General features: G+C 39.5%; 1 protein-coding gene across 1 annotated transcript in view; it reads right to left on the reverse strand.

Moving 5' to 3' along the window:
* si:ch73-50f9.4 (uncharacterized protein LOC799740 homolog) overlaps positions 1–16,011 on the reverse strand; it is a 30,863-nt gene extending 14,852 nt beyond the window's left edge. Inside the window, exons 1-5 of the mRNA XM_057343551.1 lie at positions 15,911–16,011; positions 13,981–14,319; positions 13,321–13,425; positions 11,663–11,779; positions 11,315–11,399 (exon numbers count right to left, since the gene is read on the reverse strand). Of these exons, the coding sequence (XP_057199534.1) occupies positions 11,315–11,399; positions 11,663–11,779; positions 13,321–13,425; positions 13,981–14,319; positions 15,911–15,978 (714 nt within the window). The 5' untranslated portion in view covers positions 15,979–16,011. The remainder of the gene's footprint in view (positions 1–11,314; positions 11,400–11,662; positions 11,780–13,320; positions 13,426–13,980; positions 14,320–15,910) is intronic.
* Between the last annotated feature and the right edge of the window lie 11,692 nt (positions 16,012–27,703).

A 27,703-nucleotide genomic window follows, 5' to 3' on the forward strand; every position in this document is an offset into this window, starting at 1 on the left:
GGAGCCTGAGACCTCTCACGACTGCTGCAGAGGACAGCACATGTTGTGGCAAGAGGACAGCACGTGTTGTGGCAAGAGGACACAACGTCTCGTTCCCTCCATCAGGGAACCGAGGTTACAAACGTAACCGAGACGTTCCCTTTCTGTCGGTCTCTCGACGTTGTGTCGAACCGACAGATGGGGTTCCAATGGAAAACGCCATAACACTGTGCCCTGTCACAATCTCAACGAAGCGACGGTGACTGGCCTGGGCGTGTCAGCCGTGAGCGCTACCGCGAAATTGTAACCTACCAGTGGGTAGGTAGGGGGTCCCAGAGCTTTCTTGAAAGGTGGGAAGGCCCCTACCTTCGGCCTCACAGGCGGCGGCCTTGTTTCTCTAACAGCGAGAAGCCGCCCGGAACCGTAAGGCCACTGGGTAAGCGCTACTTCCTCAAGTGGGGGATGCGCTACAGAGACCACTTCCTACCGCAGGGAGGAGACTAGTGGAGATACCAACATGGTCTCACCGATGGGGGAGAACTCATGGGAAGAAAGTGCGGCTGAAGAGAAAACCGCGAGGTGGAGGTCCACCTGGGGAGGTCATGGGTTACCAAGGTGGGAACCAGCATGAGGATACATCAGACGGAACCGCCCTACTGGGGAGTTGCAACGTCTGGTAGCACTAGGTCCGGTTAGGGATGGCAGTACGTCACCCCCCGATGCTGCAAGAGACATCTCATCATCACGCATCGTGTCCGAATACGTGATTGAGGAATAAGATGGCGGACCGTCTCCTGGGGAACGGTCAGACGAGCGAGACGAGGTGCGAACGGTCCGTGAGCCAGTGGCTGGCAGATTATCGCTCACAGTAATCCTCATATCACCCTTGCTGCTTGCCGTAGCGGACGGCAGGCCACGGAACGGGGAGCAAACGAGGTGGTGGCTGAGTCCCGTGGGAACACAGTCATCCGTGACGCAATGTCTGAATCGTCACCGCCCGCAGTGCGGGCAGGACGTATCCACAACGTCTGCCCCAGCGTACTGGAAGCAGGCATTGTGTCCGTCCCCCTCCTCGATGAGTGTGTTGCACCCATGAGAACAGCGGGACAAGCCACTCTGGAGAAATTTGCTCTTTTAGAAAAGGAAATTTGCTCGAACACCTCCGGAACTGCCGAGACGCCCAGGGGAGAGTCACTGCAGGAAGGGACCGTCCGCTGTACCACGTCGAAGATTCCAGCAGCAAAATGATCACCAAAGATCATTTGGTGATCTTTGGTGATCATCAGAAGCTCATCAGATGCGTAGGCTCTGAAGAACAAAAAGGTGAATGAATGAGCACGCCAGCTTCCCTCTTATACCCGGACATCCGGGGAGGAGTCCTGCATGCAAATTCATTCGCCATTTTTCATTGGCCTTTTCTAAATACTAAGAAGATGATAGGTTCTCAAGACAAACACCATTCTGTCGGTTCGACACAATGTCGAGAGACCGACAGAAAGGGAACTCGTACCGCACCACACTGTTTGTCCTAGACCCATAAATAAGGTGTAAAATTGAGCAGTTTATTGAGGAGTGGTGTGCTATGACTTTTTTAAGTGATTGTGCATATGATGGCGGTGAAGCTATCGAGCCATGCCCCAGCAATTATTTAAAGCACCCTAGAAACCACCTTACAACACCTTTGCATTGACCCAGAATGCCTTAGCAACACCATAGCAACCACCTAAATACACTTTAGCAACCGAGTGCCAAGTTTTGCCACAGCAAGTAAAGTTTATTTTCTTCAGAGTTTTACATACTTCAGAATCTTCATATTTTATATATAGTCTTATAACGTACATCTTTTAGTTTACACAGTAACAAGTCCAAATTGGGTTGGAATAAAATAAATACAAATGTGTGGAACTTAAATGCTTGCTTAAAAAGCAATGACAACTCTGAATTGTAGAACGTGATTAAACTTAACATATTCATCATTTATCTGTGCTTACAAGTGTAAGTTACATGTGTGTATTGGTACTTGTCACGACCAGGGGAGTGACAAGGAGGGAAGAACCCAGATGCAGGCAGCGGTTAAGGGGTTAACAAACAAGACTTTAATAAATAGACCAAAACAAAAGCCCATGATGGGGTTACAAGGACAGGACTAAATGATAAGACAGAACAAAACACTACCCACGTGGGGGCAAAAACAAGAGAACAAGAAACTAAATAAACGTAACATGACTGGGACTAAACTAAATGAACACAGCAACAATACAGGGTAATTTAGATAAGGCTAGGAATGCGTCACCAGGTTGTTGCACACAGCAAGACAGACAAGGCGTAGAAGCAAAACGAACGAGCACAGGACAGCAGACACAAGGGCATTAAATAAGGGAACTAACAAAGAAGATAACAACGGGCAGGTGTGGGTAATGAGACACAGGCGGGAAGCTAAACGAGGAAACGAGAGGGGCGGGGCCAAAGACAAGACCGGAGAGAGTGCATATTATGTCAGAACCAACAATAACATGCCTCTCTCCACACAAAACATGAGGCTCTGCCATGATTCTGCCACAAGACCAAGAAAGACATGATATTATGAGGCAGAATCATGACAGGTACTGCTCGTGCGCAGTTACACAGTTCAACCTGTAGGTGGAGTCCATCTGAATACTAATGGAGTGAATGAAAGTGAAGCAGCACGGTGAGGTATGTTGGTGATTTTCTGATATTTTTATTGCTGAATGGCGAATTTTTTATTGTTTAACGACATAACAGTAATGTTAAGTGAGTTCCACGTTAACATTACATGATAGGACTTTAATAAAATTTCTCCACTGTGTTGAATTGCGATTAGCAAACTAGCAACTTCTAATTGTTTTGATTATTTGTAGATGAGGTAATGTTATTATGGGTATAATATAGACTAATATGGAGATTAAAACATGAATTCCACAACTAGTGATTTGCGTTGGTAAGGTAAATTTGGTCTGTGCTGTAAATCTTTGATTTCTAAATGGCTTTTTGAAGGTCTGCAGCTATTGATTATTTTAGTAATCGAGTATTCTACTGACTTTTCCATCGATTAATCGGGTATTCGGATAATAAATACTTTTTCTTTATTAAAGAGCAATACTAAATATACAAGAAAAAATGAGACGGGTCTCTTAAAATGAACAACTAATTTGTTTCCTTTTTAGAAAAAATATTTTTTTATTGCTGAAATTGCATACATTAATATCTGTGAAAAGTTAACCCATTTAATACATTACATTGCCATATTACATTCAAAAAAATGTATAAATAAGAAACATTAATCAAAATAATTTCAAAGGTTAACAACTAACTTCAGCTCATGCATGATGCATTTAGTTTATCTAAATTAGTTTCTTTTTCTTTTTTTACTATTAAATAGTAATATATTTGTCTACTTTGTACATAAAATACTGAGTTAACCGGACTTTTATTTTGGCAGGTTGTCGAAAGATGCTTATTTTTTAGTATATCTGTTTCTTAACTCAAACAATAAAACGTTCTTGAAATATACTCTCAGAGCAACTCTGGAGATGAAGTTCATGTGTTCATGTCCTCATAAAGCACAGATGCAGACAAATTCATGAGCATCACGCGTGTAGCATGTTAAACTGTGCAGTTCATTCACTCAGACACGCAGAACAGCCAGATGACGTGTGTAAATAACATGATTCGGCGTCCGCATCTAGTTTTATGGACTCAATGCAACCGGAAAACAAGTTTCACTCGCAAAATAGACTAAAACTAAGTAACAATTTCAATAAGCTATCAGTTATTTATCAGCATGAGAAATACTGTACGTGTGAGCGTGTGAACAGACTAAAATGTGTGTGTCTCACGGTGAATGCGTGAGACTTGAGAGCCCTGTAACATGAATAGAGTTTAGCGGGCTGTGCGTCAGTAATAACGGTCCGTGGGGAAACGAAGCGCTCCGTGTGTACTGTAGTTAAATGGATTAAACGAGGCTTCGAGGCAACAAAAATTGCCTCGATGATTTACTTGTATTCGAATTACTCGAGTAGCTCGAGGAATCGTTTCAGCCCTATCTTTTAGTATTACTCCATACTCCAAGTTGGGTTCTGAAACAAGTGGAAGTATACATAGTAAGTATTGTCTTTTGCATACTGGCATAAAACATAAAATCTACCAGAACCACTCAAATTTGTGTCAGTTTGTTTCATTCAAGTCATACAATGGATTAAAGGTGTATTTATAAAAAAATCACCCCTAGTCTGTATATCAGGGCCCGTATTCTTAAAGCTTCTAAGAATCCTCTAAGAAAGTTCTTAATTTAGCTAAAAAACTTCTACGTAGGAGTCTTGGCTTAAATGTGATTCAGGACCAATCTGAGAGAAACTCTGAGCAAGGAAAAGACAAAAACGTTTATCTTAGTGAGGAGCAACCCTGTTGCTATGTATTGGTTGGTTGACCAAGAAGGAAAAAAGAGCGCTTTTAAGTATAGGGTCATTAGTTTGAAATTGCACATGTTCCTGTTTTACCGTACTCACGCACATGCGCACACACACGCACTATATGTATATGAATATGTGTATATATATATATATATATTATTTCTTTATTTTCTTATTTACCATGCTGTTAATGTCAACGTATTTGATAGAAAATGAACAGTGACACAATAAGTTTCTGTAAGTGCTGTAATTGTTTGTGTGATCACTATAGAAGGTTGTGACCGAACCAAATCATCTCTATAGCTGCATTTCTCCAGTTGCTAAATACAGTATGTTAATGTTGTGATTTCTTCTATTTCTGGCGCTATGACATTTCTGCGCTGTCTTTGAGATGTTAGCGTGTCTCTAATAGGATCGGTCACAAACATCTAATGTGTTGTGTCTTATTAAAGGTGGGGTGTCCGATTTCTCTTAGCCGTTGTTGATGTTCAAATCACAAAAACAAAAAATGAAAGAACTCTATAAATTTATACACAATATTTCAATAAAAAACATTTTCTTCTCTGTTACTTGTACACAAAAGAAGATGTTTCTGATTCTTTAAAAAGGCATGTACATTGATTTGTAATGTAAGTGTGATTGTAATATTGTTTTTCTTTCTTACAGAACTGTGATTGTGTCAAACCCTATCACCCAAGAAAAAGGCGACCATCTGGCCGGCCCAGCTCAGACAATTCCATCCCCAGCCGAGAGCAAAGACGGACTACCTGTCACATAAATGCTAAATTTACAATACTTGGTATTTAATGCTAAACTTACATCACATGACAGCAGTTTGAAGTTATGGCTGCACTCAGTGACTTTGATTGGAGGTAGCTGGGTGGGTGTTGTAGGGAGTGGGGGGGCTTGTTGGTTGTGGTTCGGGGCGTTTCATTTGTTGGGACTGTGTGGGTCTGGTCTGGTTGGTCTTGTTTTGTGGTCGATGTCGGACAACAGAGGAATAAAGTTAATTATGCCATTACTACTTTTCCCTGGTTGTTCCTCTGTTGTCTGTTGTTGATCGCGGAATGAGACCGGGTTGGACCTGCACGGTTTCGGCGGGTGGGGCTTCCTGGGTCGCGGCTCGTGGGCTCTCCCTGTTCTTCGTGGACGTTGCTCGGTGGCTTTGGTCGGGGTCACTGAGTGCAGCTATGACACGTCAGAGGAGATCTGGCCCTCCCGGCTGAGCCTGGTTTCTCCCGAGGTTTTTTTTTCTCCATTATTCAGCATTGGAGTTTGGGTTCCTCGCCACAGCAGAGCAGTGCAGTGTTGGCTTGCTCACCGGGAGACTGCATTTATTTATTTATTTATTTATTCATTTATTTATTAGATATTATTTATTATAATGATCTTGCTTGGTCTATAAACACCATGCACTGTGCTGTGTTTTACCTTTCTGTGTTTTTCTTATTTGCTCCTGTAAAGCTGCTTTGGAACAATGCACATTGTGAAAAGCGCTATATAAATAAAATTGAATTGAATTGAAACCTGTCGGAGAGAGACATTCAAGTTTCTAAACAAGTACTGCATTTGGAGGCTTCTAAAAGTGATTGTTTTAAAAGACATTAATGGATGACCTTGAAAACATTTCACATATATGATATATGCTCTGTTACATGTCAAAAATATATATGCCTGAAACAAATATTTTCCAGTTATTACATGTGACCACAAATTGAATTTTTGACTCTATTTGGTTCTATTTTTTGTATTTACCATATAGAAACGTTTTCTATTTATTATGACTATTGCTTATTTCCTGTTTTATACTTCTGTCACTTCTTATTATATTAATATACTTGTGATATTAATATGTATTTGTAAAGCTGTGAAAGATTTAAATCGTGCTAAAGAAATACATTTGAATTGAAGAAAACTGAATTTACTTATTTAGTTGGTTTAGCTTACTTCAAAATCTGATAAGTTTGTGTTTCCTTATGTTTTCCTAGTAATGTGAACACTAATATGGTAATGTAATTAATGAATTTGAGTCACCTGTACAGTATATTACAAGTGCAAAAATAAAATCTAAATAGCATCTTCGTAAAAAATACAAGCAACTAGTAGTTTACTAAGAATACACCTTGAAGTGTACTTACAAATGTACTACAAGTATTGATCTAGTTAACTATCAGTATATCTGCAAGTTCGCCTAAAGAAAGGTTACAAACATACTTTAAATAATTTAGTAGTTAACAGAGTAAACTTTAAAATGTACTTTTATAAATGACAAATGTGCTACAAGTAATGAACTAGTAAACTACCAGTACACCTAAATATAACCTACAAGTACACTTGCAGTATAAAAATTACTTAACTAATAGTTTACTGGGAGTACACTTCAAAGTGTACCTTATGAATGACAACTGTGCTACAAGTAATGAACTAGTAAACTACCAGTACACCTACTTGTAAACTACCAGTACACCTAAAGATAACCTACAAGTACACTTGCAGTATAACAACTACTTAATTAATAGTTTACTGGGAGTAAACTTCAAAGTGTACTTTCATAGACTAAACGTGCTAAAAGTATTGAACTAGTAAACTATCAGTATACCAACAAGTGTAGTTGTAGTACAAATGAAAGCTTAATTGTAAACTTGTTGTGTACTCTAAAGTTTACTACTGTTACACTTAAAAGTATACTTTTATAAAGTAAAAAGTGGGCCAATTTAGTCCCAAGGGGTATTTAAATAGTACACTTTCAAGCATACTACTACTAGTCCGTTGATATTAGCATACTTAATACATAAAGTATACTTAAAAATATACTTGAACTTTACTTAAGTATACTTAAAAAAATGAACTTCAAGTATACTTCTTTTTGATAATGGTATACTATAGTAAGATTAAAAAATAATATAGTATCTACGACTTTTACTGCAGTTTACTATAACAATTATACAAATATATTACGTTTGTACAGTACTAAAACTAATTTAGGTAAACTAAAAATAATATGCCCCTAATTTACCTGTCTATTCGTGTGATTACATGACCTTTTTTCAACTATTTTTCAACTGAATTTTTTTAAAGATGACAACAGACATTTTATACTTGTGCTACAACTATTAAAGGTTAACGTACAGCCCTGCCAATAGGTGTGATCTACTTCAAGCAAAATTGATCGGCATATGACATCAAAGTACCATATACTGCATACCGTATACTGCATTCGCTATGTCAGTGGTTTTCAATCCTGCTCCTCGGGACCCACTGCTCTGCACATCTTGTAGGTCTTTGTTATCTGTCAAAATGTGTTATTTAGTGTCCTTGTGTTCTCGCTCTATGTGATCATTAACCGTCAAAGACCGGTTCCATTACTCAAGAACAGAGAAAGCATGAAAGTCCCCATGTGATCATTAACCGTCAAAGACTGGTTCCATTACTCAAGAACAGAGAAAGCATGAAAGTCCCCAGATGTGTTCTTGATATCAAGGATGCATATGCAGACTTGTGTGTACCGAACCCGCTTGAAGTCCCAGAAGTCAATGCGGTGCATCCATCCAAGTTCGTTCCTCCGAGGTTGCCTCGCAAGTCCGGTCTGACAAACGGCTACTCAGTTCAGTTCAGGGACAGAGATTGGACAGAGACCGGAGATGGCGGCGCCGGTGTATGTGGCTTGCCGCTGGTCTCGTGGTCTCTTTTTTTTAAGTTTGTTTTAATTGGTTTTATGTTTTATTTAACCCAGTATGTGCGGTCGAATCTGGTTTATGACAAAGAAATGCTTCTAAGCCTACAACCTTTTACAAACGACCTACTGCTCCAAGCACGAAATGGCTCATATTACTCACCTCCTCCGCGTACCTGGCTACTTGCGGCACTGGCCGTGCTCCCTACCGGCCAGGAAGCGTCAGAAACGGCGTGGAAAACGAAGCGGCCATGCCGTTAAGCTGAAACTTCACCTGGCTCTACAACGTGGGACGCAGTCTAGCCGAGGTCTCCACGGGAAGGGCTTGGGTGGCGACTACTTCATCCGCTGTCGCTACATGGATCCAGTGCGAAATCGGATTATTACATTGTCTCCGTCTTCGGATGCCTTGCTTCATGCTTACGGCTCGCCTCAAGTCCATCGCGGAGGAGTGTGTCTGAACCATCTTCGATCTCTTTCACGGGTAGAGACTTTGGAGGTACCGTCCAATAATCCACCTCGGCATAGGATGGCACTGCTAAATGCCAGGTCAGTGGTAAATAAGACGGTTATTATTCAAGACTTTTTCTCGTCGCGGGATTTGGATCTCCTATTTATTACAGAGTCGTGGCTCTCTACTGGGGATCTTAGCCCGTTCTCTGAACTGTTACCCCCAAATTGCTCGTTTTTAAACTCGCCTCGTATATCTGGTCGTGGAGGAGGCCTGGTTTCCATTTTTAAATTGTTTTTCTTGCCGATCTATTCTGAACAATGACTACCAGAGCTTTGAGCTGCAGCTCTTTACTCTAGACCTGAAAATTCCACTGTTAGTTGCCCTGATATATCGCCCTCCAAAATACAATACCAACTTTTTAAAAGAGTTTGCAGACTTCTTGGGGGATGTTACGACGAAATATGATAAACTGCTGATCCTGGGTGACTTTAATGTTCATGTTTGCTGCTCTGGGGACTCCTTAGCCAAGGAATTTACCACTCTAAATGCATTAGATCTAGAGCAACATGTAAATGTCCCCGCTCATCAGTTGGGCTATACACTTGACCTTGTGCTGACACACGGCTTCTCTCTTTACGATCTTGAGATTCTTGAAAATGGGTTTTATGACCATAAATCTGTGTTGTTCTCTGTTCCTGGGGTTTCAAACACTCAAAACGTCACTAAACTCTCCCGTCAGTCTCGTTTAATCACCTCTACTAGTAGCAATGATTTCTCTTTAGTTTTTTCCGAAGCCATTAAATCAGTCAATGTTAGTTGGAGGAGCTCCTACTCAGGCTAAACTCTAAGTGGGCAGATGTCCTAGACTCAGTTGCTCCTATAAAATCTTCAAAATTCAAACCCAGATCAGAGCCCTGGATCGACGACCACACTCGCTCCCTGAGGCAGATTTGTAGGAGAGCGGAGCGAAAGTGGAAAAAGGACCGGCTACAAATTTCTTTTGAGGTTTTAGAGGTTCCACCCTTTTTCTTGAAATTTGTTTTTGATACAGTAGGCCACTATCTAGTTACGCTGATAAATCGATCTTTGGAATCTAGTAACGTGCCGGATGCGTTGAAACATGCCGCAGTTCATCCTTTGCTTAAAAAGTTGAATCTAGATCCTGCTGTCTTAGCCAATTTTAGACCCAACTCTCATTTACCTTTTATTTCAAAGATCCTAGAAAAAGTAGTCTTGCAACAAATACAGGCATTTTTAGATGATAATATGATCTTTGAGGTCTTTCAATCAGGCTTCAGAAAGCATCACTCGACTGAAACGGCCATTCTGAAGGTCTTAAATGATATTTTACTGACTGGCGATTCTGGGGATCATTCTGCGCTGGTGCTCCTGGACTTGAGCGCTGCTTTTGACACTGTGGACCACACTATTCTTCTCGCTCGCCTAGAGCACTGTGCGGGCATAAAAGGACGTGCCCTTGATTGGTTTAAATCTTACCTCTCGAATCGTGGTTTTAGAATAAATATTGGTGATTCCTTTTCAGAGGTGGCCTCTCTGTCATGTGGTGTTCCCCAGAGCTCCATTCTGGCTCCCATTCTTTTTTCCATTGGGCTCTATTTTTAGGAAACACAGGCTGTCGTTCCATTGCTATGCAGATGACACGCAAATCTACCTGCCCCTAAAACAGAGCTCAAATAGTTTGGAAGCACTCATGGCTTGCCTGTCGGATGTGAAAGCCTGGTTTATATAAAACGGAATTTATTATGTTCGGCACGTCGGACTCTCGCTCTTCAAATGTAAATCTTGGTGAGCTAACCTCCTCCGTAAAGCCGTGGGTAAAAAATCTGGGTGTTATCTTTGATGATGGCTTAAAGTTTGACAAACAGATTAACATGGTGGTCAAGTCCTGTTTCTTCCAGCTTCAACTTCTGGCAAAAGTAAAACCTATCTTGTCCAGTAAAAACTTCGAAAAAGTAATTCATTCTTTCATTACATGTAGACTGGATTACTGTAACTCTCTGTATTTCGGGATCGGTCAGTCAGCCCTATCACGTTTGCAGTTAGTACAAAATTCAGCTGCGAGGCTGTTAACAAGCACTAAAAAACGAGATCACATCACCCCAGTGCTACGTTCCCTGCATTGGCTTCCGGTGCAATACCGTGTAAATTTTTAAATTCTCCTTATAGTGTTTAAATCCTTACACGGTTTGGCCCCCTCCTATCTTTCAGACTTACTGGTTGAACATCAGCCCATTTTGTCTCTCTGGTCATCAAACCAAAGCTTACTGTGCATCCCGAAGTTGAGGTTGAAGTGCAGCGGTGACCGCGCCTTTTCAGTCGCTGCCCCTAGACTGTGGAATTCCTTGCCCCTCAGAATCAGATCTGAATCTTCTTTATCTGTTTTTAAATCAATGTTGAAAACTTACCTTTTTGACTTTGCTTTTTGTAATTAGGAGCTTTTAATTTTTTTATGTATTTTTGTTTGTTCTCTTGAAATTGTTTTTTTTTTTGTGCAGAACATAGGTCAACCCAGGTTGTGTTTAATAGTGCTATATAAAAAAAGATGACATTGACATGGAGATCTCAACTAATGAGCTGATGATCTGTGTCAAGTGTGCTTGATAAGGAAGACATTCAAAATGGCCAGAGTGGTGGGTTCCCAGGACCAGGATTGAAAACCACCGAGCTTGTTCAGCCCTCAAAATTACAACAGGGAAAATCCTTTCACTACAACAGACCTACTGTATATCAAACATTTATAAAAATATTTGTTCCTACCTGAAATATCCAGAGAAGGTGTTCTTGGAAATTCTTGCGGAACCTGTAATTTTTAAAGCCTGCATCTGATGTCTCAAACTGAACCCTGTTGGCAAAAAAAAATGGTCACCCCTTATCAGTAAAATAATAATTTAAAAAATGCTTTAAAAACAAACTTCTAATAACTATTTTAGGATAAACATTACACACGCATTTTCTTTGCCTGAACTGCTTTGTCAGGAGTTAAGGGTTAGGAAAATCATGCCGGAACATATGAGCGAAACATATTTTGGCCTGAACCAACCCATGTAGATTCTGCTCAGGGTGTCACATAAACTCTGTAGGGTAAAATTGTGTTTGTGTACTCACATGTTCAGAAGAAAAGATGCCAGTTCTACATCACTCTTTATTCCCTTCTGCTCCTTAAGTGTTGTCCACCGAGTAATTTCTAAACCAATATTTACTAAGGTACTCTGCCGCTGGTTACTAATTATAATCACACATGAAAAAAGAACATGAGAACTAATGGGGCTAAAGCATCATCATTTTAACCATACAATTATTTAATGAAACTTGTAAGGCTGCAATATATATCAAATTTATTGAAATATCACAAATATCTCTTTTGTGGAAAAGCACTGTAATGAAAAGTAAAAAAAAACAGGCAAGCAAAAAACAAGCGTAACACTCAGAAATGTTCAACGGAGCAAAATAAGACTGCGCAAAGACTAAGGCCCAATCCCAATTCTATTTTCTACCCCTTCGCCTACCCCTCGCCCCTTCCCCTTGCCCCTTAAAACAAATGGCAAGGGGAAGGGTTACACATTTTCCGCTAAGAAATGGGACACCACTACTACACTGTTATACGTCATCATACGTCATTGCTAGCTCCTAACGTTATGCCAGAGGACATGTGCCGATGCAACGGGTATATGACATAAAACTATATTTTCTAATATTGTGCAATTAGTGCTGTCCGCTAGCAAACTTTAGCGATTTTTTCACCGTAAATACAAACACAAGATTGAATGTAACATACATAAAATGAAAAATTGTTATAAAAATCCTTATTAACGGCAAAAATTACTTACATTTATTGGTCTGCTTGCTCGAGTGAGCAGCCATGTTGGAAATTTCTCTTAGCCCTTCGTTTGAAGTGAGGTCTCGAAAAATCTTTGTTTGAAGGGCTATCTGGCCCTTCCCCTTATCCCTCCAACCAAAAGAGAATTGAGACACCCCTACCCCTTCACGTCACCGCGGTAGGGGAAAGTGTAAGGTTAAGGGGTAGAATTGGGATTGGGCCTAAGTGTGAATGAGGTGTTTAAATAGGGGAGCTGACGAGAAACAGGTGTGACAGGTGATCAGTGTCAGGCTTATGAGAAATGTAGTTAATGTGAGAGTCAATATTAACAGGGAATGAGACCTCTGGTGGTAAGGGATGGGAACTGCACCATTCGTGTTTGTGACAAGTACATCTCACACGAAGCGGTCTCCTGACAGAAAATCCTTAAACTAAGACATTTTGGCGCTATATTATAATAAAGGATATATCAGTATGTAAAATTTATATTAGTGGGGAAAGATCATCATCACCTTATGCCTCTAAGCACGTGTGATTATGTCTGCAGCTCTGTTATATTGAAGAGGAAACGGTCAAATGTTTTAATGGTTAATTTTATCTTGCGGTCCGAATGAAACGCATCTGAGTTCTGGCTATTGAATATCCCTGCAGTTTAAGTTAATATATTGATTGTTCGATATCTAATGATTTTTGCCCACATTGTTAATTTAGACTTTTATTTTTTATGTATTTATTTTCTGCTTTATTAAATTTGTTATGGTCCCAGGTAATTACTTTGGTGATAAATTAAAAACTGAACATTGAACATTCTGAATCGCAGTGGGTTTCTTGAATATTTACTGAAAATTTAAGAAGCAGAATCTAAATAAATAAATGCTCATTTCAGAATTTCTAACACAGACGTTACTTTTCCACATGACATGTTACAATAAGAAACATTTTTTACCCTTTGGTAGCTGATGGTGTTTTTTCACTGATGTTTGGTCTGTCAACTTGAGAATGATCACTCTTCATAGACATAGATCTGATAACAGGTAATCCTGCTCTTTTACTAATCATATAAAGCAGAGAGAAAAATATACATTTTACTAAAGGAAGAGACTGAATGAAGTGGGCTATTAAACATGGGACTTAATGGCTCACTAACTACTGCATGCATCCTTCTTTTGACTTAAGAAAATTCTCTTAGTGATCAGACAACCGCAAAGTAAACTTTGAAGAGCCTATATTATGCTCATTAAGTTCTAAGCACAGAATGTGTGCAAGGTATCCATATTGTATCTGTTGATTTTCTTTATATTTTTCCTCCATACCTTGAGAACAAAATGAAAATTGACACAATTACAGTGGTGGCCCTGAATAGAAAGAAAAAATGAAAGAGTGTGTTCTTCATAATGACCACATCCATATCTTAAATTAAACACCCGTCCATTCCAGTAGTCACCATTCTAAAAAGTACAGTACTTTGTTTTTAGACATTCTGTGTCATAATATCAGTTTTTCTCTACACTATGGCTGTAAGAATTCATGATAATGATTTTATTGTGATATTTTTAAATAAATGATTAGTAACATTTTTGGTCAATAGGTTTGATTTGATTTTTACCTTTTGGTAGTTGATGGTGTTTTTTCACTGAAGTTTGGTCTATCATCTTGAGAACGATCACTCTTCATAGACACAGAGCTGATTACAGATGATGGTGTTTTTTCACTGAAGTTTGGTCTATCATCTTGAGAATGATCACTCTTCATAGACACAGAGCTGATTACAGGTGATGGTGTTTTTTCGCTGAAGTTTGGTCTATCATCTTGAGAATGATCACTCTTCATAGACACAGAGCTGATTACAGATGATGGTGTTTTTTCGCTGAAGTTTGGTCTATCATCTTGAGAATGATCACTCTTCATAGACACAGAGCTGATTACAGGTGATCCTGATCTTTCACTAATGACAGTAAGAGAAAGGAAATAAACATTTTACCACAGGAAGAACCTTAAATGTATTTTAAGAGATTGAATTAACTGGGCTTGCAAAAAAAGGACATAATTGCATTTTCTGCTGAAAGTGTCTACATCTTCATTGACAAATTATTAAAGGAAATTGTTATAATAAATTAAATAAATAAGCATAATTTTCCACTGGCTAATAGCCTGATATGAGATCTGACGGGGCAGGAACCGTCCTGGTGAGACTCGACAGCGATGTGGTGGCTGGAGTTTTGCCCAATGTCAGGCCCACTTCGCAGATCTCTTCCTAGCAGGCTGCCGATGGGGAGGGGGTGGATGCTCTCCGTGCTCTCCATCCACGGGGGGCCACCTGAGTAGGGGGCGCCGGAGCCGGGGCAGGTGTTGCGGAGGGGCGGAACTAGTGGGGAGCAGACGCCGGGAACTGCTGGGAAAAGTCCTCGAAGGTATCCCCAAACAGACCCCCTTGCGAGAGGGGTGCATCAAGGAAGTGTACCTTCGCGCCATTTCTCAGCTGTGCAAGGTTTAACCAGAGGTGTCTCTCCTGGACCACCAGAGTGGACATCTTACAACCCAGCATGCGTGCCTTCACCTCGGTCGCCCGAAGAGCGAAGTCACTGGCGATGCAGAGTTCCTGCATGACAGCTGGGTCGTGTCTTCCCTCGTCCAGTTGTTTCAGCCCTTGGCCTGGTGGACTTGCAGGATAGCCATGGGGTTGAATGCATAGGCGGCTTGACCCGCAGCAGCATAAGCCTACATGCCTTGGAAAAGAGACTTGGTCGACCCCTCCAGGTGGCGGTGGACTGCGGGCACATATATACCGCAACAGCATGCTCAACCTGGGGTACATCGATATATCCCTTAGCCATCCCCGTATCGAAGGAAGTCAGGCCGACGGAGTTCGGTTGTCGTGAACATGCCGAGAAGGGGAATGTTCCAGGTCTTAGCGAGCTCCTCATGCACCTCCGGGAAGAAAGGTACCGGGGCGGAATTAGAGTTATTAGAGGACTACACTGGCTTCATAAAAGAATGTAGTTCTTGTAATAATATTAGAAGGTTTTTAAACTAAATACATATGTTTACGCAAACAAAGATGGATCGCCTTGTTCTTTCATTACTTGCCGTAAAGGCCTTTGATCAGATGGCCTTCTTTATTTTCAGTTTTAACACGGTTTGGTTAGGGGATGATTTTGTAGACTGGATCAGAACATGGATGATGACCCACATGCAGTTATTGACCTGACAGTTATTACTGTACCAAGGGGCTTAAGTAAGATTGTTTCATTACTTTTCCACCGTTGCGCCGAACCATTCAAAGCACAGTCTGGAACGGTTACAGTTATATTTCCACGTGAGCCTGGCTCGGCACAGCACGATGAAACCATAATCGGTCCTGCATTTTCAGCACTGTTGTCTAATACGGTTGTCTTGAAAGAGAACTCAATTCAGCAATTGCGCACTGTGACTGACAAAAACAGTGAGTGATCTTTTTGCGGCAGAATACTTAAATTGACGAGGCTTAAAAACATGTCATTGACACAGTTGTTGAGATCTGAACACTTTTTATTTACCTTTGGGTAGCTGATGGTGTTTTTTCACTGAAGTTTGGTCTGTCATCTTGAGAATGATCACTCTTCATAGACACAGAGCTGATTACAGGTGATCCTGATCTTTCACTAATGACAGAAAGAGAAAATACATTTCATTTGAAGAGACTGAATTAACTGGGCTAGTTAAAAAGGACATAATGGCTATTTTCTGATAAAAGTGTGCACATCTTCATTGACATATTAATAAATAAAATTGTTATGAAATTCAATTGCTGTTTGCATTGTCATGAACAAAAAAGCATCATATCCCACTGGCTAATAGTTTCTTTAAGTGACACCAGAGCTAATGAAAGAGAGAGTCATGACAACGGAAGTTTGAACTATTGAGAAGCCCTATAAACCGCAATTGCTGTAAAAAAAAAACTGTTCCATTGAAGTGAACAGAACTTAAACTGAACTTAAGTGAATGTATCCAGGTACCAGGAGTCAGGCGCGAGCGTTGAAAGAAAAGTGGTGCGGCGCACTGCAACCCAATGCTAGTGGCACATCTCCACATCAGCCTTGTCCTGGGCTCGACCAGCCGAAGCCGGGAGCTCCAGGGAGTCTTCAGGGTCCGATGCCAGCAAATCGTCATCCGATTCCTCGATGTTACGAGGTTGTTAGAAGGGGTTCCTAGATTTGGTTGCTCTAGTAAAAGCTAATAAACAAACCCTGCTGTGACTGACGGGAAACAGATGACGTGAGCATTGTGAAAAGTGGTGGCAATAGCATCCTCTGTAGATCTGTTTGTCTTGTATGCAAACTGGTGTTCATCAAAGGTAGTTGGCAGGCTGGAGATGATGTGACTACGGACCAGTTTTTCAAAACACTTCACAATGATTGGGGTGAGTGCCACTGGTCTGTAATCATTTAGGCTGGTAATTGTGTTTTTTTTGGTAGGAGGACAATGATTGAGGAATTATGACAAGGTGGAACAGTAGATTGGATTAGAGACTTTTTGAAGATCTTTGTGAAGACCCCCGCCAGCTGGTCTGCGCAGTCATTCAGAACACGTCCTGTGATGCCATCTGGTCCTACAGCTTTCCTCGGGGGCACAGCCCTCAGTTTACGCCTCACCTCATGCTCCTCCACAATGAAGGGTTGCCTACTATGGGCAGGGGAGTGTAGTGAAGCAGTTTATTGTGGCTCCACCTCGAAACTGGCAAAGAAGAGGTTAAGCTCCTCTGCCAGCAAAGGGTCCCCGTCAACAGCTGTGATGTTTTGTTTGTGGTTCGTGATGTGCTGGATCCCCTGCTACACCTGCTTTGTGTTGTTGGTGTTAAAGTTGTCCTCTATCCTCCGCCTATAGTCCAACTTGGCCCTTCAGATGCCCCTCCTCAATTTGGCTCTGGCAGTGCTTATTTCTCATCGTCGTCAGACTTGAAGGCTGTATTTCTCTCCCGCAGCAGGCGTTGGACATCTCTGGTCATCCAGGGTTTCTGGTTTGGATAAATCCTGATACATTTGTCCAACGTGACGGTCTCTGTGCAGTGTTTTATTTAGCAAATGACAGCTGCTGTGTGTTCTTCCAGGTCTGAGTGTTCAAAAATGTCCCAGTTGGTACTTTCAAAACAATCATGCAGCTGGTGAGAGGCACCATCCGGACAAGTTTTAATAGTTTTTGTTATGGCGAGAGCTTGTTTCCTGAGGGGGGTGTATGCTGGTACTAAGAGCAGGGACTTATGGTCTGAGTGGCCCAGGTGTGGAAGCTGCAAACCCTGTAGCCGTGTTTGATATTAGAGTAGACCTTTGTCCAGTGTCTTCTCTCCTCTAGTGGTGCATTTAACATGTCGGTAGAATTTAGGGAGCACAGTTTTTAACTCTGCATGATTAAAATCCCCTGCAATAATATGCACAGCCGCAGGATGTTTGTTTTGTTGGCTGCTAGTGATGCTATGTAAAAACCCAAGTTAGCATTAGCATCCGGCAGAATGTACACAGCGGTTGCCATGATGACAGTAAACTCTCTAGGTAGGTAAGAGGGTCTGCATTTAACTGTAATGTACTCTAAAACCGGAGAGCACTGACTATCCACTATCCTAGAGTTAGTACACCAGCTGTTGTTAACATATATGCATAACCCCCTCCTTTGCTCTTACCGGAGTCCTTGTTTCTGTAGTGGCAGTGTACAGTGTGGCCTGCTAGCTCGATAGCCTCGTCCGGTATGGATGGATGGAGCCAGGTCTCAGTGATAAACGAAACACAACAGTCCTTAACAAGCCTGTTTGTTGCCGCCTCTAGTCTCAATTCATCCATTTTGTTGGCAAGGGATCTCGCATTAGCAAGAAAGATGCTAGTTTTCTGTTCTTTTGCCACCTTCGCTTCTTCCCCGCAGGAATGGTAATCCATGGATAGCCCGGGATTCTGGCTATATCCACCGGTATATTGTAAGAGCAGAAAAAGTTGTCTGTAACCGCTCGTTTACTCTGTAGTCCTATCTTTAAGAGATCGTGCCGGCTATAGATGTTTTTCGCTTGGCAGAATGTGCTCAAAACGAATAACAACACGTACACAAACATCAAAACAAAACAAAATTTCACAAGTGATACTTAATTATTCCGAGATGATCACTACAAACTAGTGTTGTCACGATACCAAATTTCGGTACCAGTCGGTACTAAATGTGACGATACTTGCATTTCCCGCTATCATTTTGAGCTCTGTTGAGCAAATTATGAAAGACCTCTGATTGGCTATAGTGTTTCTAAGGTCATCGGATATGTCTTCTAATGGCTCCTTACTGAGCGCTTGCGCAACCAAACCCAGAAGCGCTTAAAATGATCATTGCAATGCACTCTCTCCCGAGCGCTTACACAGATACACACGGAAGCATTTGAAAGTCTATCAAAGTAAAAATCAAACGCTTCCGTGTGTATCTGTGTAAGTGCTCGGTAGAGAGTGCAATGCAATGATCATTTCACGCGCTTCCGGATTTGGTTGCGCAAGCGCTCAGTAAGGAGCCATTAGAAGACATATCCGATGACCTTAGAAACACAATAGCCAATCAGAGGTCTTTCATAATTTGCTCAACAGAGCTCAAAATGATAGCGGGAAATGCAAGTATCGTCACATTTAGTACCGACTGGTACCGAAATTTGGTATCATGACAACACTACTACAAACATGGTTAATAAATTTTAGTTTCTTAATTTACATGGTAAAACAATCACTTATCAGTTAAATCATTAGACACTGGTTCATGAGTTTACTTTCAGATCAACTCCCCCTAGTGGCAACATTTTGTTGCGTTTCGAAACGATTCGAAACAGTTATGACATAACAAAGCCTCGTTTGCTAAAGATCACGTGACTTAGCCAGTTTGATATGCGCTTCAAGGCACTGATTTGATACAAAAGATTTGAAACAGTTTTCGAAGCTTCATAAGCCCATTTTGAAAGCGCCCATCACTAGCCCTGACTACCGCCTTTTTTGCTGTTAGCCACTCTGAACTGCCTGCCCTGTCATTACTTTTGTCAATATTATTAAAGCTGCACATGGATCCTCACACTCCCATGTCTGAGTCCATGTTACAGGAATGAAATCTATTAATGTTTGTTGTTAAAACTGTAAGAATTTAGATTTAGAGTAATTTAACATTTTGACAAATTGAGTAAATCCAACTCAATTTTATTATGTACAACCCCCTTAAACTTGTAAAAATTAAGTTTACTTATTTTGTGTTGATATAACTAACTTGGCAGTTGATCTGTAGTTCCCAGTATGCTTTGCATTTGACTGCATTAGGGGATTCATTTTCGAAATGAACCTTTTAAGTGTGTTAGTTTTTCAGTAAAAAGAAAGATTTGTAAGTGATTATTGTTGATTTATTTTTGAGATTTAGAAGAGTTTTGGTTTTATTTAAAAAGTTTTGTAACTGTTGTTCAGAAGAGCAGTGCTAGTACTTAGGCTGAGGGAAGCACAATATTAGTCATGAAGTGTTTTGATTCACTCGTTGAGCAATAATTGTGCAAGTAACCACTAGTCTCTTCTTACTTGCTCATCTATGTTGTATAAAATAATGTTATATTTCAATATGAAAGTAAGTGAACAGTGAAGTTTATGGAAGTATTTCAATGCCATTAGTCTTTGAAGCAAAAAAGCATGTTGAATTACCACTAATCAAAAATAAATCTGTTGCATTACCAGTGCTTGCATTTTTAGAGTCTGCAATTCAATATGGTTGTATATTTAAGCTGTGAATATTTCAAATTGAAACATTTCACGCACAATTTCACCGTTAAAAAGTTCAATAATCAAAATTCGCCTTTTAAATTTCACTTAAAATTTCAACTTGTTATAAAATACAACCTTTAATTTTCGACAGACAATTTTCAGTCCATATTATTTCGGTTTAAAAATTCGCTTCCACAAATTCAGTGGTTCAAATTCGACTTTAAATTCAAAGTTTCACATCCGGGAATCCCAGGAGAAGCAATAGAGCGCCGATTCCGCCAATGCATGATCTCTACCTGCTGCCTGACCGCTTCACCAGCAGGTGGTGCAAGTCGCTTCTGACGAAGACCAAAGCAAGAAATGCAGATACTTTTTATATGTTTGCAGCACAGTCCACTCATCTGCTCGATTAAGTGAATTTATTTGATCTCATAGATCTCTTCTTATGCATCATCAACATCAGAAATTTTAGGTTTCCTGCTCTGGCTCGAAGGAATTAAGTTATTTTTTACTTCAGCACATCGTGTTCACATAAATACTATGCATCATCAGCATTTACAGGACATGTATTGTGTTTGAAGCGGTCAAATAACTGAGATCTCAACTAGGAGCTTATTGACCCGTACTCTCCCATGTGCTTCTGTTTATATGAAGTAGCTGCAATCTCAATAAACATTCTTTTTATTTTCCTTGCGTGATCTTGTTTTAATTTGAGACTCTCAGAACATGCTGGATGTTGTGGAATTGTGGAAACGTTCGTTTGTTAATACGAGACAGAAAAACTGATATTTTAGCCAAGCGAACTTCTTGAGCAGGCCAGATAAAATAGACCAGATAAAAATAGTCAGCACTTTCTTTAGAACCCGACTAGACCCGAAACGTCTTGTGCAGCCTGCAGCCAAGCAAGATACCTCACGGCGTTATGGATCTATACGCGCAAAGATAAAAACTTTTGTTGCATGCTGTGTGCGTTTCCCAATAATGTGCCACACACGAACATGCGAGTATGACTACACGCTAATTGCTTGAGTTGCTGTCTGTTCATTAAATGCTAAAATGTCAATCACTCACGGTATATTAACCTAATTATGTCTTGTAAAGTTTGGCGTAACAAATATTTGTTGTTTACCTAACCATAAAATGTAATTAATTTGTGTCTTTCGGGGCGATTGGTAAAAGCACATTCATTATAAATTACCAGAGACCCGATGCCATATCGGACACGACCTGTGCCCAAGGCATATTTTGTCAACGTTTTAGACCCGAAGCCGCTGGGACACATGAGGACCTCTCTAACATACACCTCAATGCAAGTCAGTTTGCATGGCCGAGCAGTGAAAAATATATTTAATTACTGGTCAGAAAACAATATGAGTGCTCCATGGCAATATACACAACTATCTGTAGATGTTGCTGTTTGGCGCATTGTATTTCGTATACTTTTATATTAGGCTATAGCCTTTCTTTTTAATTAGCTTACCCAATACTATAACATATCAAAACGAAATTACGATTTGGTATAATAATTTTTAATCTATATGCTCACATAATAAATCAACATATTGTTAAATTTATGCATTTTAAATGACAGAAATACACTAAAACCATGTTGGAGAAACACGTAATGTACGTGTCTAAAATGTATGTGTACAGTTCAGTTAAATTATCAAATTTACCCTCTTTAAACTTTTGCTAAACATTTAGCTGAATATCCACAACATGTATGGTGGCATGGTGGAACAAAAACGTTATAAGCTTGCAAGATTTGCTAAGTGCCTTTAGCCAGGGCCGGATTATCCAATGGGCATTATGGGCCCATGCGTGCTTGGGGCCCAAGAAAGGGGGAGAAAATGTTTTCGCTATATTCATTCTGCCGTGTGCCTCTCTGGCCGCACACACGCAAGTGCGCACACAAAACCGTGTTTCTAACGTACGCAAGTCTGTCTCTTGATTTAGTAACTTTTACAAGACTTTTAGCAGCTTTTGTTCAGAAGCACAATGCGATAAATCAAGCGACTTTCCGATAAACTTTAGCTTTCAGTGGGAAAATGTCCCCCGCGAGCGCAAGGTCTCTCTTTCCTCGCGCAGGGATCGTCTCATTGAGCGGCAGGAAGAAGCAGCACATTCCACAGGTGACTCCTGAATGAAATGAGTACAAAACAGCGTTTCCAACAACCTGTCACTGTTATCCACTGTTTGAATGTGTACACATGAACCCATTTCGTCTGTGAATATGCACATGGTTACCATGACAGAGGCTGTGTGACAGAATATAGCCAAAATCGCCGCTTTTTATAGAAACTGAAAAGATGTAAATGAGAACGGCTTTATTGTTGTGAATATAAGATATAGGTTAAGTTAGAATACCCTCACGGTTGTCTTTAAAATCTTAAAAAGGTAAGAGTTTTTTTTACATGTATTTGGTGTGTCTTCGCCAATAATGAATTTTATATTGATATAATGTTGATCAGGTCTAACTGCCTTAATTTACCGATTTTTAGCCTAAGTTAATAGAAAATCCAGAGTGCTTTTACATGCATTGCAAAATGTTTACTTACACAGACTCGTAACAGTATAACTAATATTCGTTAATGCCGTTTACATTACACGCTTACATAAGAACGTGAGTCGCGAAGTGCTTGTTACACAAATAAAGTTGAACAAGTGGACAAATTACTCTTATAGTATAATCATTGACAAAGTCTGCCCTTTTATTCTTAGAAAAATGAATATGTTTATGTATGTGGGGGGGTCTACAAGACACTTGTGCCCAGGGGCCCCTGAATTCTTAATCCGGGCCTGCCTTTAGCCTACTCTGTCCATTTAGCTTCCACGGACCACGCCATCACGGCCGGTGTACCATGCTAAAACGCTTAATGTTGCTTAATCTTCAGACCAGATGATTAGTATAGCCTATAGCCTACACCTTTTTAATAACCGTAGGCTACAGAAATGCAGAAGAGCCCTAAATATGAATGCAAAAAGCACAAAATGACACAATAAGAATTTTAGCATGTCCCGCCGTATTTCTCACATAATACCAGAACTAGGTATAGGTGTCTTTATTGTTGCAGTATTTCAGTTTGTTTTTATTCATTCGTTCATACAATAGGTTATAATTGGCTTTATTTTGTTTGCGTTCTGAGATTTCAGATGAAAAGTATAGGCATAATTATTTCCATTGATATTTCTCTTTTAAGTGGTGTAGATATTCGTTTGTTTAAGTTACATTTATATCCTACATTTACTAAATATTTTACAATTACGTTTTTAAGAAAAGATTTATTTATATTGTAGATTATTTTACGTTCTGATGAAAAATTGTTCATGGCTTGTTCTTACATCTGTTTTCACTACTATTTCAGTTAGCCTACTACTATTGTCTGTTTAAAATGTATAATTATTGCTATTTTTCCTATTTAGTTTTAAACCGAAATAAAATGTTTTATTTGAATTTAAATGTTAAGTTTATTGTGATGGTGTTGTGTAACTAATGTAATGATTTAAAAACGTGTTGTCTTGTTTTCTGGCACATTTAATCAGATACCATTGCATGTGTCTTTCAAATAGCTTCATGCAATTAGCTTATTTTATTCAAACACAGTATGATTCAGTAATTCACTGTAACATATACAATTTTCTCATCCTCTAAACTCAAACCATTATTTGATGACTTAAGATCGTGCTTATCAAAAGCACGATTTTATGTTTGTATTTGGCGAGCTACAGAAATTATATTTTGCGTGCATATGATACGCATGTGTTTTGCGTGCACTTTTTATGTACATACCGACTTAAACCACACCATCTTAACCAAGGGGGTAATCATATGCACGTAAAAAGTAATGAATGCGTATAAATAGCAAGCCAAATACAAACATAAACTCTTACTATAGATAGGCAGTACTAGTAGATCGGGTAGGATATTTAAATAATTAAATTAATATTATAAATGTATGAATAGTCCACTGATTCCAGACCACCTGGAATTGTCCCCGTGCTCCATGTCCGTTCCAGGGCTGATAGTGGTGAGCTAAGCTGCCAGTACAAGAAACAATTTTTTTTTCTTGATGATGCAAGAGATCTATGAGATCAAATAAATTCACTTAATCGAGCAGATGAGTGGACTGTGCTGCAAACATAAAAAGTATCTGCACTTCTTGCTTTGGTCTTCGTCAGAAGCGACTTGCACCACCTGCTGGTGAAGCGGTCAGGCAGCAGGTAGAGATCATGCATTGGCGGAATCGGCGCTCTATTGCTTCTCCTGGGATTCCCGGATGTGAAACTTTGAATTTCAAGTCGAATTTGAACCACTGAATTTGTGGAAGCGAATTTTTAAACCGAAATAATATGGACTGAAAATTGTCTGTCGAAAATTAAAGGTTGTATTTTATAACAAGTTGAAATTTTAAGTGAAATATAAAAGGCGAATTTTGATTATTGAACTTTTTAACGGTGAAATTGTGCGTGAAATGTTTCAATTTGAAATATTCACAGCTTAAATATACAACCATATTGAATTGCAGACTCTAAAAATGCAAGCACTGGTAATGCAACAGCTTTATTTTTGATTAGTGGTAATTCAACATGCTTTTTTGCTTCAAAGACTAATGGCATTGAAATACTTCCATAGAAGTTTGAGTAAGACAAGTGCGTTTGTCCAACTTAAAGGTCCAGTTTGTAATTTTTGGAGGATCTATTGACAGAAATGCAATATAATATACATAACTATGTCTTCAGAGGTGTATAAAGAACTACACGTTATGTAGCGTTATGTTTTTATTACCTTAGAACGAGCTATTTCAATCTACATACACAGCGGGTCCCCTTGCATGTAATTCGCCATGTTCTGTCAGCTGTCGTAGTGTTTCGAACAGGAGGGGGAGGGGTGGAGTGAGCCGTTGGTCCAAAAAAATTCACTGACTGGACCTTTAAAGGGATTTTTCGCCCAAAAATAAAACTTCTGTCATGAATTACTCACTATCTAGTTGTTCCAAACCTGTATAAATATTTTTGGTTGAACACAGAGAAAGATATTTGGAAGAATGAAAATGGTTGTCAAAGGTGCCCCAGAATTGTTTGCTGTCCTACATTCTTCAAAATATCTTTTGTTTATTTTGTATAAAGTAATTTTTTCTACTAAGGTAGTCAATGGGATCCAAGAACTGTTTGGTTATAAGCATTCTTCCAAATATCTTTCTCTGTGTTCATCTGAACAAAGAAATGCATACAGATATGGAACAACTTGAATGTGAGTAAATGATGACAGAATTTCTGTTTTTTTGGTGACATAAAACTTCAATTTTTATGTGTTTACTTAAAAGTGATAGTTCACCCAAAAATGAAAATTATGTCTTCATTTACTAACTCTCAGATTGTTCCAATCACGTATAAATCTCTTTGTTCAGCTGAACACACTGGAAGATATCTGGAGAAAATTGCAAATCTCATCCCCCATTGACTCCCATTGTATTTATTTTCCCTACTATAGCAGTAAATGGTGGATGAGATCTGCCATTCTTTCAAATTTCTTCCTGCATTTTCAGCAAAACAAAGAAACGTATATGGCCTTGAACAATCTGATGGTGAGTAAATGATGACAGAATTTTTATTTTTGGGTGAAGTATCCCTTTAACTTTACTTCAAGTTTTATTTAGTTTTCTCTTTTTTGGTCTTATTGGTTTGATTTTATCTTTTTGGTTTGATTTGTCATCTTGAGAACGATCACTCTTCATAGACACAGAGCTGATTACAGGTGATCCTGATCTTTCACTAATGACACAAAGAGAAAATACATTTCATTTGAAGAGATCAAATTAATAGTTAAAAGGGACATAATGGCTATTTTCTGCTGAAAGTGTGCACATCTTCATTGACATATTAATAAATGAACCAGTGATTGAATTTAATTGTTGTTTGCATTGTCAGGAAAAAAGCATCATATCCCGCTGGCTTATGCCAGTCTTTAGGTGACACTAAATAGATTCAGGCAGGTTTGAAGGAATTTTGTCTTTGATGGAAATATTTCAAACCATTTCATGTCTTATAATCCATTATAGGTCTGTCACAATATAGAGTTTCACTACATGTTTATTGAGGCTGTAATAATCCATGGATTTAGATAGTGTTAGTCAATTTTATCTCAAATTTTTGTTTATCTTGTTTTTTCGCTGAAGTTTGGTCTGTCATCTTCAGAATGATCACTCTACACAGAGCTGATTACAGATGATCCTGATCTTTCACTAATGACATTAATAGCAGAGAGAAAAACATGTATGGTGTGGATTTTGTTTACTTTATTGCTTGCCTGCATCAGTGTTCAAACTGTGTTCAAGCTCTTGGGGGGTCCCCTATGAGCAGCCCTCAAAAAAAGCATAATTCATGTGAGAGTTTGGATCACAGTCACCGTACGAGCATTTTAAACGCAATTAATCTCCTGATAATGTTGATTAAGTATATGAAAATAATCCACATGGACCAATGCAGAATAAGAAAAACTAATGTCATTCCTTTGGCCAAGAGAGGAAAGGTAGCCTTCTCGTAAAAGTCAGATCTCATTATTGCAAGGGAGTGCGTAATAATGTCTGGGAAATGTGGCAGTTTTCTAAGGGAACAAAAAATATTCATGGGGAAACGCAAAAGTTTTGCAAAGGAAAGCAATGTTTTCGAGGAGAGCAAAAACTTTTTAAAAAATTTGCTACCTTTCATATTTTTTCCATCACCTATGTCCCCCGTTAGTGGCTCAGTCGCATCTGGTTTGACAGTGTGAGATTCCTTCGTAGATAGTAGATAAAGATATCAAAATGATAGTAACTGGTGAGTTCTAAGATAAAAGCTTTTCAATATGAGAGGATCTGCACACTGCCAGTGTCCCTCAGACACTCTCTGTCTGTACCTTCTGTACATGTCTTCAGTGAACACCATGTGGCGCAATTGAGCATGCATGGATTTTTCAGATAAAATGTCATTTTAATTTGCGTCTTATTAAATTGGACAAATAACGGACTTTAATGTGTTGTTTAAGCGCTCAGATCCGCTGACTCTGGCTTAAGTTCCCAGGGCACGTCTTAAAAACAGAGGTGATCGTGCTTTTTCTGTTGTTGGCCCCAAGTTGTGGAATAGTCTCCCAGTCCACATCAGAACTGCCTCAACATTACCTATTTTTAAGTCTACTCTTCAAACGTATTTCTTCTCCTTGGTATTTAATATTCTTTGACCTGGTATGTGTGATGAACCTTATCCATTTTACAGTGTGTGTTTTTATAGTCTGTTTTATTACTCAGAATTTCATTGACCTGTTTTGACTTGCATACCCTGTACAGCACATTGGTCGACTTTGGTTGTTTTGAATGTACTATATAAATAAACGTTGTATTGTATTGTTGTAGCTGTGTTGCTTGGCACCGTTGTACAGAAAGCTTCAACTGTCTGTGAATCTGTGTCAGACAGCGTGTCAATATCAAGTCTTCTTTCGGGATTGAATGAACAAATACATACAACATGCCATAAAGCACATTTTGAGTTGGGAAAACGGGAAACGTGTCAGATCTTACAGGTGGGTTTTAAGGGGATTTCAATTCTTGCAGTGTACACTTTCTTTAC

This window comes from Triplophysa rosa, linkage group LG10, assembly GCF_024868665.1.
Source record: "Triplophysa rosa linkage group LG10, Trosa_1v2, whole genome shotgun sequence".
NCBI classification, from domain to species: domain Eukaryota; kingdom Metazoa; phylum Chordata; class Actinopteri; order Cypriniformes; family Nemacheilidae; genus Triplophysa; species Triplophysa rosa.